Source organism: Gymnoscopelus microlampas, assembly GCF_963454915.1.
Source record: "Gymnoscopelus microlampas genome assembly, chromosome: 24".
In the NCBI taxonomy this organism is placed as follows: domain Eukaryota; kingdom Metazoa; phylum Chordata; class Actinopteri; order Myctophiformes; family Myctophidae; genus Gymnoscopelus; species Gymnoscopelus microlampas.
In genome coordinates, this window is record NC_139961.1 from 10,332,188 (window position 1) to 10,347,442 (window position 15,255).

The 15,255-nt window shown below is 41.8% G+C and overlaps 2 protein-coding genes across 2 annotated transcripts; both read left to right on the plus strand.

Moving 5' to 3' along the window:
• Positions 1 to 7,033: 7,033 nt before the first annotated feature.
• On the plus strand, positions 7,034 to 9,642 carry LOC311040538 (uncharacterized protein; the record flags this gene model as incomplete). Its single annotated transcript, XM_084050869.1, has 4 exons — positions 7,034 to 7,642; positions 8,479 to 8,575; positions 8,684 to 8,818; positions 9,374 to 9,642. The coding sequence occupies exons 1-4, from the start codon at positions 7,139 to 7,141 to the stop codon at positions 9,640 to 9,642; spliced, it is 1,005 nt and encodes a 334-aa protein (XP_083906995.1). The 5' UTR covers positions 7,034 to 7,138.
• Positions 9,643 to 11,768: 2,126 nt separating this feature from the next.
• Positions 11,769 to 14,904, plus strand: LOC311040898 (uncharacterized protein). The gene is made up of 4 exons (XM_084051284.1): positions 11,769 to 12,373; positions 12,821 to 12,917; positions 13,013 to 13,147; positions 14,606 to 14,904. Exons 1-4 carry the CDS (start codon positions 11,870 to 11,872, stop codon positions 14,872 to 14,874), a joined length of 1,005 nt encoding a protein of 334 aa, XP_083907410.1. The 5' UTR covers positions 11,769 to 11,869; the 3' UTR covers positions 14,875 to 14,904.
• Positions 14,905 to 15,255: the final 351 nt, after the last annotated feature.

Here is a 15,255-nt window from a genome sequence, read left to right on the forward strand (position 1 = left end):
TGTCTCCAGTCTCTGAGAGGTGGGAAATGGGTTTATTGCGGTCAATGTGTTATGTTGTCATATCTTTTATTCATCCTTTTATTTCAGTGGTTTTCAACCCTTTTCATATCAAGGTCCATTATTTATTTGGCATTTGTGCCACGGACCACCATTTGATGAGATTTAGACTCAGACCCAAGACATTGAATATTTTGTTGTCATTGGATACGATCTTGTCCACAATTCCATGCTGTGTTGATGTGTAACCAATCTCAGAGTTACAGGCCTGTAAAGGTCATTTAAGGCTATAGCTCTTTGTGTGTTTCTGGTAATATACTTTTCCACTCATTTGTATGTCCATGGCAAAAATAGAATGTCCACCACAAGCCAGCATGGCGATGAACCCTGGCCTTGTGGAGTGTCCGGGGTTCAAACCCCGGCTGAGTCATATGAAGAAATGAGGCGCAGTTTACGGAGCTAGTTCAGGCCAGGCAACTCAGGGATTGGGCCATCCGACCAGGTGACTAGTCACATGCATTTTTTCTTCTGGTCGGTGGGTTATAAGTAATGCTCTGCCTACCTGTTCATTCTAGTTGCGCATTCTAGTTGCATTCTAATGGGCTGTCGTGCCGACGCTGCTGCTGCGCTGTTGCTGAGATCCTGCCGGATCTGCTGCCTTTGCTTACCTACGTATGCTGCTACCATGAATTGTCTCATCCCACCGCCTCCCCGGCATCCACCTGTAGGTTCTATTTCTAGATCCCCGTGGGGGTCTTTATTCACTCCCTGTAAATGCCATTTGGCATGTAACATTTATTAAAATGTTATTCTTACAGGGAGTGAATGGATTCAGAGACCTGACGCCAAACTATGCTTCTTTATGCTTCCTATATCTATGCTCAAGCTTGCTTAATAAATATATATTCTAATCCAATCCAATAGTTGTCTGACTGAACTATAAAAATAGTAACCAAATTACCCAATGCCTCCCTGCTTGGCACACAGCAGCAAAGGTTGCATTGGCTGTAGGTAACCAGTAAAAAACAAATTGCCTTTCTTTCACATCTTGAGAATGAAACAACCCAAGGAAAAAGTAGTTAGGAATCAGCAGGAGTACTTCTACTGGACCTAAAGCATTCCTGCAGGTTAAGACATTAGCCTTAAAACAGGATTATTCCTTCTCACCAACTTCAAAATAGACACACTTTCACATGGTTTACATTGAACACATATACAATTACATCAGCCTTACATAATCATATCACAAACAACATCAATCAATTACCTAACTTACCTGACCCCCCACCGCGTACTTGGGTTGATCCAGTGACATCACTGATGATGTCACAGTGTATAAATACAGGAAGTGATTTGTGTTTTTCCCCCAATTTTCTTTTGAGCACATGCATACTTTGGTAAGCATCATCCAAAAAAGATTAAACTTATCTAATCCATAACACAGCCAATAAACATTTTTTAATTTGTAAGCAATGGTACTGTTACAATGGGGACAAATGGTGTGTTCTCACCCACAGTGGGGGAGAGCAAAGTATGACCCACTTTGTGTTACAAGACCTGCCCAATAAGATACTTCATGAAGTGCTGTTATGATATATCTTAGTCTTGACCTGTTAGGCTTGACCTTTATGTTTGACCAGTACATACATGGGCAACTGGCGGCCCGGGGGCCGCAGGTTAATATCAGAATCCTGATATTGATTTCAGCTGTTACAATTCCAAACATGCAAACATGACCCGCTTTAATGACTTATGTATATATTAGTAGCTTAATGACTAGTATTAAAATTCTATTGTCTTTTCTATGTCCAATGTTTTTGTATTTAAGTTCATAAAGGTAACATAAGTATAACTAAATGCATTTGAAATTTTAAAAATACATACTTTTCAGGATTCCAATTAAAAAATAGCAAAAAAAAAATCAGGATTCCAATGAAAAAATAGCCAAAATAGCAGATCTACAAGCTCAAAACACGTCGCACTGCGACGCGTTTTGAGCTTGTAGATCGGCTATTTTGGCTACTTTTGTGTGACATAGAATGGCCCGACTGTATATGCAATATGGCCCTCTGGAGTGAGTGTGGAAATATAGTGGCTCTCTCCATCATCAAAGTTTCCCACCCCTGGACCAGTACATGTAGTTAGACAGTTGCATCAAGTCATTTGGAGTGTCCTGATAAAGCAGTGACCGTGCATGGGGTCACAAGTATATTGGTATGTTTTACACAGATTTGATTACCATATTAATCCCACAGGGTAAACTCAGCTTTCAGCTTCACTCAGTTGATGGCTGCTGAGATGGTTATGACGAGTTGTGGGTTCGATACATAGACCGGGGCCAGGATGGCGAACCTGTACCAGACAGCCACTCTACCCACTAAGCTACAGTGCTATGCCATTAGTCCATTGTCAGTACCATTGGTACTATTGGATGAGAGTGAATCGGTACATGTACTGGTCAAACAGATAAAGTCCATATTGCCATATTGATCTGCCACCCAAAGACTTGGGTTTTGTCTGCAGCAGTGTTTTAAAATCTTCTTTCCTTTTGTCATTGTTGTCTGCAGGTAGAGAGCATGGGGGGCATTCTCAGCTTAGGAAACACAGCGATGAAACGGGTGGTCACGGACCTCTCCGGAGTGAGCGGCTTTTTCGTCATCATGGGCATCGTTTTCCTTTGGCACTCGCAAATGCAGATGGAGTACAGGTGCAGCTGCGCGAACAAAGCCGCGAACCTCTGGTACTGTTGGAGCATCATGATCCTCCCCGCCATCCTGTTCCTGTTCCTCGTGCTCGGGATCAACAAGCGTTTCCAGAGGAGTTTGCATTTCACCTCCACAAACTGCTTCCGCAAGAACACCCTGTTTAAGTGTCACTTCCTCACGACGCTCATGGGACTGCTGAACAGGGCTTGTTTCGCAGCGCTGGCATGGGTTGTGGTGTTGCTGATCCATGGAGAGTGGTACCTCTGTTGTTCGTACAGCCTGCCCAAAGAGCAGTCATATCTCCCGTGTAAAGATAAAAGCCAACTCCGTGATGACGAGAGAGATGTCGTCTCTCAGTTGAAGAACACGTCAATGGTGAGCTGTCAGAAATCCTAGACAATCACTTGGAAGTCTTAGTACAGTAGTGTTGCATTGTTGGCATTAAAGGAGCATTTCATCGATACTGCATTGATTGTTCCAAATTTGTCTTTTAGTTTGTTAATTATTTTTATATAAGACAATTCTGTTTTGATTCTCTCTTTTTGTTTACTTGTTTGAATTTCTCATCAAACAAAAAATATTTGAACGTGGATTGAAAGTTTTATTGAGATTTTTTTTTAAATAATCTGTAACCCCATGTCCAGTCAATTAAACGTGTTCTGCCCACTTCTACCACAAACGCAAACAGTCGTACAAACCTCCAAATCTCCCCCGCAGCTTCCTTGTGTCCTGATGGCTGCACCCCATGACTGACAGCCAAGGCAAACGGGCCTGGTGGGGATTTGCACTCTGAGGAGCGCACTTTTCTAGTTTTAACATGTGTGAAATGATAATGTGAGCTGAGGATTAGAAAAATGTATGCCTGTACAGTAGCTACTGTACGGTATCATGCGGAAAAGTGATGATAAATGTTTCATAACTACTGTCCTCTTTTGTGTCAAACTACAGACTATTGGCCTGCTGATACTCACCTCAGTTGTTCTTCTGGTGTTCATCCTGAGTGCAGTCTCTCAGTGCTGTAGATCTCTGTGCCCAGCACTCTGTGGTAAGTCTCTCGCTCTGTATCTCTCTCACTCTGTCTTTGTCTCTCTGTGTGTTTGTTTTGTTAAAATAATTGTTAAATACCTCTGTATTCTAGTTATCATTGCCATGGAATGATTAATCAGTAACAGGGGTTTCCTCTGCCCTCCAGCTCTTTGGTAAATAGACAATGCATTTTCAGGTCAGGATACCAATTGTATCCAATCAGGAGAGAGAACACACACATAAACGAGTGAAATTAGAAGTGATGACACAAAGGAATTAGCAGACAAACCTGGAACTGGGACACTATACAATTTTAAGCTGATAAATGGGTACTATTTCCTGATTGATAGAAATTGCAGACCCACCTGAAAATGTATTCCCTGTTTGTTTAAGAGCTGGAGAGATGGGGATATTCTATTGCAATGAGTACTATTGCATATAGTGCTTTAACCTTTTTAACAAAAACAAAAAAGGTTTGTTGTTTTAACCAAAAGATATCACTTAACCCACCCTTCAACATCTATCTAAAGCGTTCCTAAATGCATGTGTGTACCCCTGGCTGCAGGTCCGATAGGCTCTTACCGAAACACTTTCAAAGACAGCCTCTTAGAAAAAGCTCACCAACACCTCAAGTCAGGCCTGGAGACAGCCGCTGACCAGTATGTCACGGCCAAGTTGTTCAACGACCCCAGACTGAAAGGTAATACCGGAGAACATATGCATGTGGCCACGGACCCCCACTTGAAAATATGTTGTGCCAGGGACCCCCGGAAGCAAAGATTTGTTAAAAATGTTCGCCTTTGCACCCATTTTCAAGATTTTTCAAAAATAGCCAAAGTATAAAATATGGATAAAGGGGTTCAAATGATCGTGACGCCTTATTAACTAATTTAGCTGGGGACCCCCTGGTATCTCCCCAAGGGGAACCCCACTTTTGGACTTTTTGGGACCCCACTTTGAGAACCAATGCTTTGTTCTAACCAGTGGGGACACTTGGCAGCTAGGAGCCAATAGCAGGACTTTTACAGTAGACTCTGTCTTCTCGTCTTGTGTTTATGTAGCCTGTAGATTGGGTTAAAGATGCTTCTCTTTTTAATTCAAAGGCATATGTAAGTGGTTCTCAAGGTGGGGTCCAGGGACCCTCAGGGTTTGTTGAGGGGCCTCAACCTTTACAGGTCTGTATACAAATGGGGTCCATTTGGTTCCATTTGTATACTAAGAGTTATGGGGGTCCTCGAAATTAAGAGGTTTGAGAACCACCACTGGCATATCATCTCTGTCGGGTGGAAAAAATCCATATGTCCAAAACTGTTACTTTTCAGGATTCAAATTTAAAAAATGGCAAAAGCAGCAGATCTACAAGTTACGAGTTTGTGGATCTGCTAATTTTGATGCTTTTGGGTGACACTGTAGTATGATCAAGTTCGTCCGTTTAATTTACGAAAAAACAAAAAGTTAGTATGGAGATAGGAGGTTTCTGCCCGACCACAACGATATGCAGGTGTGTACAAACTCCATACTCGAATACGTGTTCCTCACATGTTGTTGTCCTCAGATACAGTATAGAAACCTAGATACCTCATTGGCCGCTGAAGTTCATTGGAGCGAGCTGTATCGCGGCCGTCATATTTGGAGAAGGCAAGCTTCTTGACTACTGGCCAATCACAGCGCGTCTTTTCCGGTACTTGTCAGAATCTAGCTGTATAAAGATATCCCGTTATATTTTTGCCAGACCCAAGGGGTCGGGCTTACATGAGGCTTTGTATCTGTTTTCTCCATACATGGTATGTCACTTTGTCCCCCGGCCCCAGCCAAAAAAGTCTGTCCCCCTTTCGTCATAGAAGGGACACACGTCATGCGAAGCCCGGCCATTCAGATTTCAATCACTAGGGGTCTGGCAGTACCAGGTCTCCTGGTTCTAGTTATACGACTATATTCTGCCAAGTCCCGGAAAAGATGCACTGTGATTGGCCAGTAGTCAGGCAGTGTGCCTCTCCAAATATGGCGGCCGCGATACAGACGCCCCCAGAGTCGGAGGAGGTGTCTACCTTTTATTATATGTCTATGGTTGTCCCCACACAGTGCTTCAGTGTACCACAGGGGGCCAGGAGGTGGCGGATCATGCAGCCTTACTAGGTACTGACTTCATGACCACAGAAAACCAAGTAACACAAGTCGGATCCTTGCAATGGACAGCCATCTCCAACTTCGCTTTTGAAGTTATAGATGATCTGCCCGGTGAAGACCAAGCGTCACCGTATCGGCACTACACACCCCTGCATGTTTGAATACTGTAGCAGAAGAGCAAAACAAAAGCTTTGAGTATTATTGAATACTGTCTCCTAATACCTCCTGGCTCTAATTTAAAATCAATCATACACCCCCATAGAAATTAATGGGTAGAGAGGTCTTTATCATCTTGAAATTGCTGTGTATGAAACTCAAAATTTGAAGTTTGTAATTTGTTCGTGAATGAATAAATGTGTGGTTTGCATACATGCCTCTCTCTGCCATCTTCGAAGTGTACATATTATCATCTTTATGTTGGCTCAAGTTTCAGTTGAAAATAAAATATTATCCACCATTTTCAATTGTTGTGCTTTCCTACATTGTGCAGTCTATCCTATGATGTGCAGTCTTGCATGCCTTCAACGGCGAGTAAAAAAGAAAATGAGATTCAGTCTCAGAACCATTTCCCAACTAGTTATGAAATGGAACCCTTAATAGTCCTCAGAGAGGTTATGTCCGAGCAAATATCCCCAATGCTGGATAGATGTTGTGTGCCCTTTCATGGCTTAGGATCGAAACCACAGAGAGATTAGTGGGAATAAAGAGCTAGCTGTGGGTGATAAAATGGAATGGCAGCAAGCCCCATCATCTTTGCCTCAAATTTACCCTACGTTTCAGGTGTCCTTCTCTTGACAGGCTTGTTTTAAGTGTTCCTATGTTGAAATACAAAATATTTTAGGGTACCCCTTATCCTTTAGGGTACCCATGATCCTTTGATACTCCATGGTTACATTCATATTAGTCCTGTATGTACAGTATGACTATGCAATTGTGGCACCGTATTTGCATTTACATTATTTTGCCAGAAACGAGTCTCAAGAAGAGAAAACGACCCTGCAGTTGAGGGTGTGTTATCTTAGCTTGTGGTGGCCCGATTATAGACAAACAGGAAATAACAGTGACGTGAAGGTAGCAGAGAGCATCCTGAGAATAAAGAAGGAAGTTGAGCCGTACATGGGGAGGTAGAACCAGAGACACTTGCAAGCCGGCCCATTCTGTGATTTTTAAACAATATAGACACTAAAAAGACTTCATGAAATAGCCTACAGGTGTTTTTTTTTGTGTGCTGCTGTTTTTTAAAACCTTACTTTCTTTGACATTATTGTCTGCAAGTGGACACCATGGGTAACTTTCTCAGCATGGGAAATACAGCAATGGCACGAATGGTCACAGACCTCTCGGGAGTGAGCGGCTTTTTCATTCTCATGGGTTTTGTTTTTCTTTTGCACTCTCAAATTCGGATGGAGTACCGATGCAGCTGTGCGAACAAAGCCGCCAACCTCTGGTACTGTTGGACCATCATGATCCTCCCCGCTGTCCTCATCCTTTTCTTAGTCCTGGCGATCAACAAGCGTTTCCAGAGGAGTTTGGATTTCACCTCCAGATACTGCTGCCGCGCGAACTCCCGGTCCAAGTGTCACTTCCTCTCGGCGCTCATCGCGCTGCTGAACAGGGCTTGCTTTGCGGCGCTGGTGTGGGTGGTGGTGGTGCTGATCGATGGAGACTGGTACCTCTGTTGTTCGTACAGCCTGCCCGAAGAACAGTCACATCTCCCATGTAAAGATAAGAGCAAACTCAACGATGAAGAGAAAGATGTCATCTTTCAGATGAAGAACACCTCTACGGTAAGCTATTACGCACTAGTAAAGTACTAGCAATATATAATATAATATAGGTACATCTTTAGTTTAATTAATTTGTTCAATTTTGTATAGTGTATATAGGGGAAGACCGCATGTTTTGCACACGTTTGTGCATTTCTCAGCATCAGAACATTATAAAAGAGTTATTTCAACATGGATTGAAATGTTTTTTTTTTTTCAATAGTATTTTTATTGATTTTATTTTTTTTACACAAAGACAAAACAAGACAAGACAAGACAAACAGCTCAGCTCAGACACGTTATAAAAGGACAAGGACACTGATACAAATATAGATTACACATACTTACATTGGACCAAAAGATAACACAATATATATATACATGATTGGTGCTTGACATTACACAGATGGGTGAGTAACTACCCCAACAACAACAAAAAATAAAATAAAAATCAGTACAAGAAATATAGATCACAGTACAAACATCCACAACAGAATGGATTGAAATGTTTGAGTAAGAACTAGTAGGTTTCTATCCATAGCTTATGGTAGATATAATGTCGATTAAGTACAAGTATCTCTGCCACATTGTGACAACCAGCCCTATTGCTGGGTTCATTGTCACAAGGCATAAGTTCATTGCCACTATATATGTTTTAAAATGTTCTTTCATGAAAATATTTGTTTCTTTTGCATCATGTTTTGTTTAGTTAGAGTCAAGTTAATTTTAAAATATGACATTCACCTTTTGGTTTGAGTGAAAAGACCCAAAAAATTAACGTAGCAAGTCCGTCTGGATTCCAAGCTACCATGCAGCAAAGTGATAACTAACACTGTCCTGTGATTGTCAAACTACAGGGTATTGGGCTGATGATACTGACTTCAATTATTTGTCTGGTGTTCATCCTGAGTGCAGTCACTCACCGCTGTAGATATGTGTGCCCAACAATCTGTGGTAAGTGTAAGATCGATCTATCGATCGATCTATCTATCTATCTACAAATATTCCTAAAATATACTGAAATATATTCATACATTCTGTACATGTGTGCTCTGGCTGCAGGCCAAATGGACTCTTACAGAAACAAATTCAAAGACAGCCTCTTGGAAGAAACTCACCAACAGATCAAGTCAAGCCTGAAGACAGCTGCTGACAAGTATGTCACAGCCAAGCTGTTCAAGGACCCCAAGATGAAAGGTAATCCCAAGGAGCAAGGGTTAATTACACTCTAACCAGTAAGAACACAAAATCATCATTCAAATAAGTTCTGTTCACTTGTCTAAAAAGCAACTAGCTTTTAAACTACAATGCAACCTCCCCTGAATGAATGTGTGCATTTAGCTTACAGTACTCATTGCTCTTGCAACTCTATAGTAAACAAACACTTGTGACATACAAAACTAATAATCAAGGTACTTTATTTTATTTAACTTTAAGGCCTTTGCTGCTGTTTACAGTATATGTTAATCCTTCAGTGAATATACTATACCCCGATCACCACTAGAGCACAGGGCTATACGGATGCCAATAGCAGTCAGTTCAAACTGCTTTGGTTTGAACTTGGTTTGGGGGTAAGGTGCAGCACGTCAGCTCGGGTCCACTAGCAGGGCTTTTTCTGTAGACTACAGTATATATAGATTGAGTTGAAGATGCTTCTATTTTTAGTTCAAAGGCACATACTGTAGACTCCACACTCACATGAGCATGGGGCCCATACTATGTGTTCCTCACATGTACATGTTCCACACACAGTGCTCCAGTGGACCCCAGGGGACCACAAGGAGGTGGGGAACACATCCACAGGAGATGCCGCCATCATGGCTGCAGAAAAGGTGGAGACGCTGGATGAGGTGATAGCGCAGGTCAGATCCGTGGAGTGGGCAGCCATCTCCGACTTCACTTTTGAAATCATAGACGATCTGCCCGGCGATGTCGTCAACAACGGAGAAACGCGGTCACAGTATCGACGCCTCATATCAGTTGATACAAACCCTGCAGATGTATCAGGACAAGAGGAATAGGTCATAGCATGACCCAAAAATACAGAAAACAAGCATGTTGCTTTGGGGACTATACGGATGGAAATGAGCATTCTTGTTAAATCTGGCGTATTTAGATTGCATTCCCAGTGAGCCATAGTCGGCTATTAGACCTCCGTCTAAAACGGGGTTATAATTGGTCTAATAGTGAACTTTTTTTAGACGTCTAGGCTTAGCCTATCTGTTTTTTAAGCGTCTATATATAGACGTCTATATTATAGACGTCATTTCAACGGCTATAATATAGAGACGGTCTATAAATAGACGCTTAAAAAACAGCTAATCAACTTCTGGGCTAAGCCGAGACGTCGAAAAAACTTTCACTTTTATATCAATTATAACCCTATTTTAGCCTAGCCCTTAGACGTATTTTAGACGTCTAATAGCCCGAAATATGCTCAGTGGGTTGTATGTGTGGTGTTAATTAATATGTGCTGTCCCTCCCAAATAAACGTACAAATAAATCAAATAAAACATTTGATTCTGTGTCAAAACATATTTGAATATTTAATTATATCATATACTATATTTAATAAATACCCTTTTTTTTGTGCTTTTCTGAAATAGTTTTTTGACACTGAATCAAATGTTTTATGGTCATGATTCACCAGGAGCCTGGATGGCTTGGTTCCAGGCTTAAAATGATTTATATAAATATTTGTGGAAATCTCTATGGGGAAAAGTAATGGGTTTTCAATCTGTGGCACCACAAAATGGCCCAAAAGAGCAGAAGACCTCTTTGAGAATGTTTGGCTTAAACAGTAAACGCTGATTAAATAATGATTTCATGTGTTCACCCTGATGCCTCCCGGCTCCAATATAAAATCAACCATGAACCCCCATAGCAATGAATGGATAGAGAGGTCCTTATCACAGGAATTAACTTCACTAGGTCTAGGACATGTCTGGTAGAAATTAGTAGTTTGTTATTTGTTCATGAATGAATGGTGATTTGAATAGGCTCTATTCACAGCAGCCATATTATCACTTCCTTCCCAGGTGTTACCAATGATACTAATGAAGGCTCTGTTCCATTTAGTGTAGCACAGTAGTTTCCACGACCCCCATAACTCTGAGAGTGTACAAATGGAACCAAATGGACCCGTAAAGGTCCATTTGGTTCCATTTGTATACTCTCAGAGTTACACACCTGTAAGGGGCCATTTGGAAGCCCATGAGGGTCCCTGGACACCAACTGTAGACCCACTGGTGTAACAGAGTGTTTCCAGTGGGCCAACATGCACAATACCAGCACCCTGACTCTGTTTGACCAGAATGGTACAGAGCCTTCATTAGTATCATTGGTAACACCTGTGAATGTCTTCATAATATGGCTGCTGTGAATAGAGCCTATTGTTGTGCTTTCCTACATTGTGCAGTCGATCCTATGATGTGCACTGCAGTCTTGCATGCCTTCAACAGCGTTGTAAAAGAGAAAATGAGAGTCAGTCTCAGAACCATTTCCCAACTAGTTATGACATACAAATTGAGCAAGGAAACCAACTACCCTTAATAGTGCTCAGAGAGGTCATGTCCGAGCAAATATCCCCAACGCTGGATCGATGTTGTGTGCCCTTTCATGGCTTAGGATCGAAACCACAGTGATATTAGTGGGATTAAAGCGCTAGCTGTGGGTGATAAAATGGAATGGCAGCAAGCCCCATTATGTTTGCCTCAAATTTACCCTATGTTTCAGGTATCCTTCTCTTGACAGGCTTGTTTTAAGTGTTCCTATGTTGAAATACAAAATATTTCAGGGTACCCCATATCCTTTAGGGTACCCATGATCCTTGATACCCCATGGTTAAATGCATCTTGTCCTGTATGAACAGTATGACCAATGACCATGCAATTGTGGCACCTTATTTGCATTTAATAATTTAATAAAGGGCCGTTTTTCTCTCAAAGAGAAAACGGACCTGCAGTTGAGGGTGTGTTATCTTAGCTTGTGGTGGCCCGATTATAGACAAACAGGAAATAACAGTGACGAGAAGGTTGCAGAAAGTATCCTGAGTATAGAGGAGGAAGTTGAGCCACACATGGGGAGGTAGAACCAGAGACACTTGCAGGCCGGCTCATTCTGGGATTTTGACACACAATATAGTCACTAGACTTCATGAAATAGCCTACAGGTGATTTTTTTTTTGTGTGTGCAGCAGTGTTTTAAAAACCTTACTTTCTTTGACATTATTGTCTGCAAGTGGACACCATGGGTAACTTTCTCAGCATTGGAAATACAGCACTGGCACGAATGGTCACAGACCTCTCTGGAGTGAGCAGCTTTTTCATTCTCATTGGTTTTGTTTTTCTTTTGCACTCTCAAATTCGGACGGAGTACCGATGCAGCTGTGCGAACAAAGCCGACAACCTCTGGTACTGTTGGACCGTCATGATCCTCCCCGCTGTCCTCGTCCTTTTCTTAGTCCTGGCGATCAACAAGCGTTTCCAGAGGAGTTTGGATTTCACCTCCAGATACTGCTGCCGCGCGAACTCCCGGTCCAAGTGTCACTTCCTCTCGGCGCTCACCGGGCTGCTGAACAGGGCTTGCTTTGCAGCGCTGGTGTGGGTGGTGGTGGTGCTGATCGATGGAGACTGGTACCTCTGTTGTTCGTACAGCCTGCCCGAAGAACAGTCACATCTCCCATGTAAAGATAAGAGCAAACTCAGTGATGAGGATAAAGATGTCATCTTTCAGATGAAGAACACCTCTACGGTAAGCTATTATGCACTAGTCATGAGTTCATTTCCACTATATATTTTTTTAAATGTTTTAAAATGTTTTTTTTTTCATGAAAATATTTGTTTCTTTTGTATCATGTTTTGTTTAGTTAGAGACAAGTTCATTTTAAAATATGTGAAATTATGCTGTGATGAGCTGAGAAACAAATGCATGACAAATACATGACAAAAAGGCAACACTAGTTTGGCTATACATACATACATACACGTACTGTAGGCCTATAATCTTGGAAACCTCTTAATTCGTTTTTTTTATTCGTTTTTTTGTTTTACCCAATTGCACTTTTCCAATATGTTCCAACGTTCCAATTTTAAGACAACAACCCATCACAAAATGAGTCAAACCAGACTTCCGTCTGGATTCCAAGCTACCATGCAGCAAAGTGATAACTAACACTGTCCTGTGATTGTCAAACTACAGGGTATTGGGCTGATGATACTGACTTCAATTATTTGTCTGGTGTTCATCCTGAGTGCAGTCACTCACCGCTGTAGATATGTGTGCCCAACAATCTGTGGTAAGTGTAAGATTGATCTATCTATCTATCTACAAATATTCCTAAATATACTGAAATATATTCATACATACTGTACATGTGTGCTCTGGCTGCAGGCCCAATGGACTCTTACAGAAATAGATTCAAAGACAGCCTCTTGGAAGAAACTCACCAACAGATCGAGTCAAGCCTGAAGACAGCCGCTGACAAGTATGTCACAGCCAAGCTGTTCAAGGACCCCAAGATGAAAGGTAATCCCAAAGAGCAAGGGTTTTACTCTCTAACCAGTAAGAACACTAGCCTGGTAAACCCTCCCTCCGGAAATCTCATTTCAATTCGATTTCAAGAGGGAGGGTTTACCAGGCTATAAGAACACAAAGTTATCATTCAAATAAGTTCTGTTCACTTGTCTAAAAAGCAACTAGCTTGCAAACTACAACTCTTATTGTAGTTGAACCTCCCCTGAATGAACGTGTGTATTTAGCATACAGCAGTGGTTCTCAAACTTGTTCATGTCAAGGACCCCCAAATTGATTTTTTTTTTCTGAAAATATTTTGTGCCAGGGACCCCCAGATGAGAGGATTTGTACAGAATTTCAAGATTTTTCAAAAATGTTCAAAAACAGCAGATCTACAAGCTAGCTCGCAGCACAGAGTGACGCGCTGTGAGCTTGTAAATCTGCTATTTTTGAATAGCCAGCTTATAAATGGATAAAGTGGTTAACTACTTTTGCTGGGGACCCCCTGGAACCACCCCAAGGACCCCTGGGGGTCCCCGGACCCCACTTTGAGAGCCAATGGCTTACAGTACTCAATGACCATTGCTATTGCAAGTCTATAGTAAACAAACACTTGTGACATAAAAGTCATTATCAAGGTACTTTATTTTAATTAACTTTAAGGCCTTTGCTGCTGTTTACAGTATATGTTAACCCTTCAGTGAATATACTATACTCCCATCACCACTAGAGCACAGGACTATGCGGATGCCAATAGCAGTCAGTTCAAACTGCTTCGGTTTGAACTGACTATAGTATTGGGGGTAATGTTCAGCAGGTCAGCTCGGGTCCACTAGCAGGGCTTTTAGACTCTTTATGTCTTTTTCTGTAGACCAGAGGTCTTCAACAGGGGGTCCGGGACCCCTAGGGGGTCCTCAGAGTTACTACAGGGGGTCCGCCAAATCTTTGTGTGATTAAAACATTACGCTTCAACCAAGCATCCCTATTCTGAGGAGAACTTTAGCCAAAAATAGCAGATCTGCAAGCACACAACGCTCGCGCTGCGAGGCGTTGTGCGCTTATAGATCTGCTATTTTCGGCAAAGTGGTTTGGTATAGGGGGAAAAAAGAGTGAAAGTACAGAAAGTACAGAGTGAAAGGTCAGGTTTACTAAGTATTGTTTAAGTGCATGGTTAAATGTCTGGAAATACACATTAACATGAATCCAACATGATAGTGTTGTGAAACAAGTCTACGAAGCTGCTTATGAAATCTATAAAAAAAAATAATGTATGCAATATATAAAGGGGGTCCCTGCTTTCTCTCTCTCTCAGGCAAGGGGTCCTTGGTCTGAAAAACGTTGAAGACCCCTGCTGTAGACTATATAGATTGAGTTGAAGATGCTTCTATTTTTAGTTAAAAAGCACATACTGTAGATGAGCATGGGGCCCATACTATACATGTTCCTCACATGTTCATGTTCCACACACAGCGCTCCAGTGGACCCCAGGGGACCACAAGGAGACGGGGAACACATCCACAGGAGATGCCGCCATCATGGCTGCAGAAAAGGTGGAGACGCTGGATGAGGTGATAGCGCATGTCAGATCCGTGGAGTGGGCAGCCATCTCCGACTTCACTTTTGAAATCATAGACGATCTGCCCGGCGATGACGGAGACAACGGAGAAACGCGGTCACAGTATCGGCGTCTCATATCAGTTGATACAAACCCTGCAGATGTTTCAGGACAAGAGGAATAGGGCATAGCATGACCCGGAAAAAAACAAGCGTGTTGCAATGTATGTGTGGTGTTCTTTAATATGTGCTGTCCCTCCCAAATAAACGTACAAATAAATCAAATAAAACATTTGATTCTGTGTCAAAACATATTTGAATAATTAATTATTGACACAGAATCAAGACCCAGAAACCAAGACTTTGAGGAGTTGTTCATCCTGATGCCTCTCGGCTCCAATATAAAATCAACCATGAACCACCATAGCAATGAATGGATAGAGAGGTCTTTATCACAGGAATGAACTTCACTAGGACATGTCTGGTGGTAGTAATTAGTAGTTTGTTATTTGTTCATGAATGAATGGTGATTTGCAGACATGCCTCTCTCTTTCTCTCACAGGTAT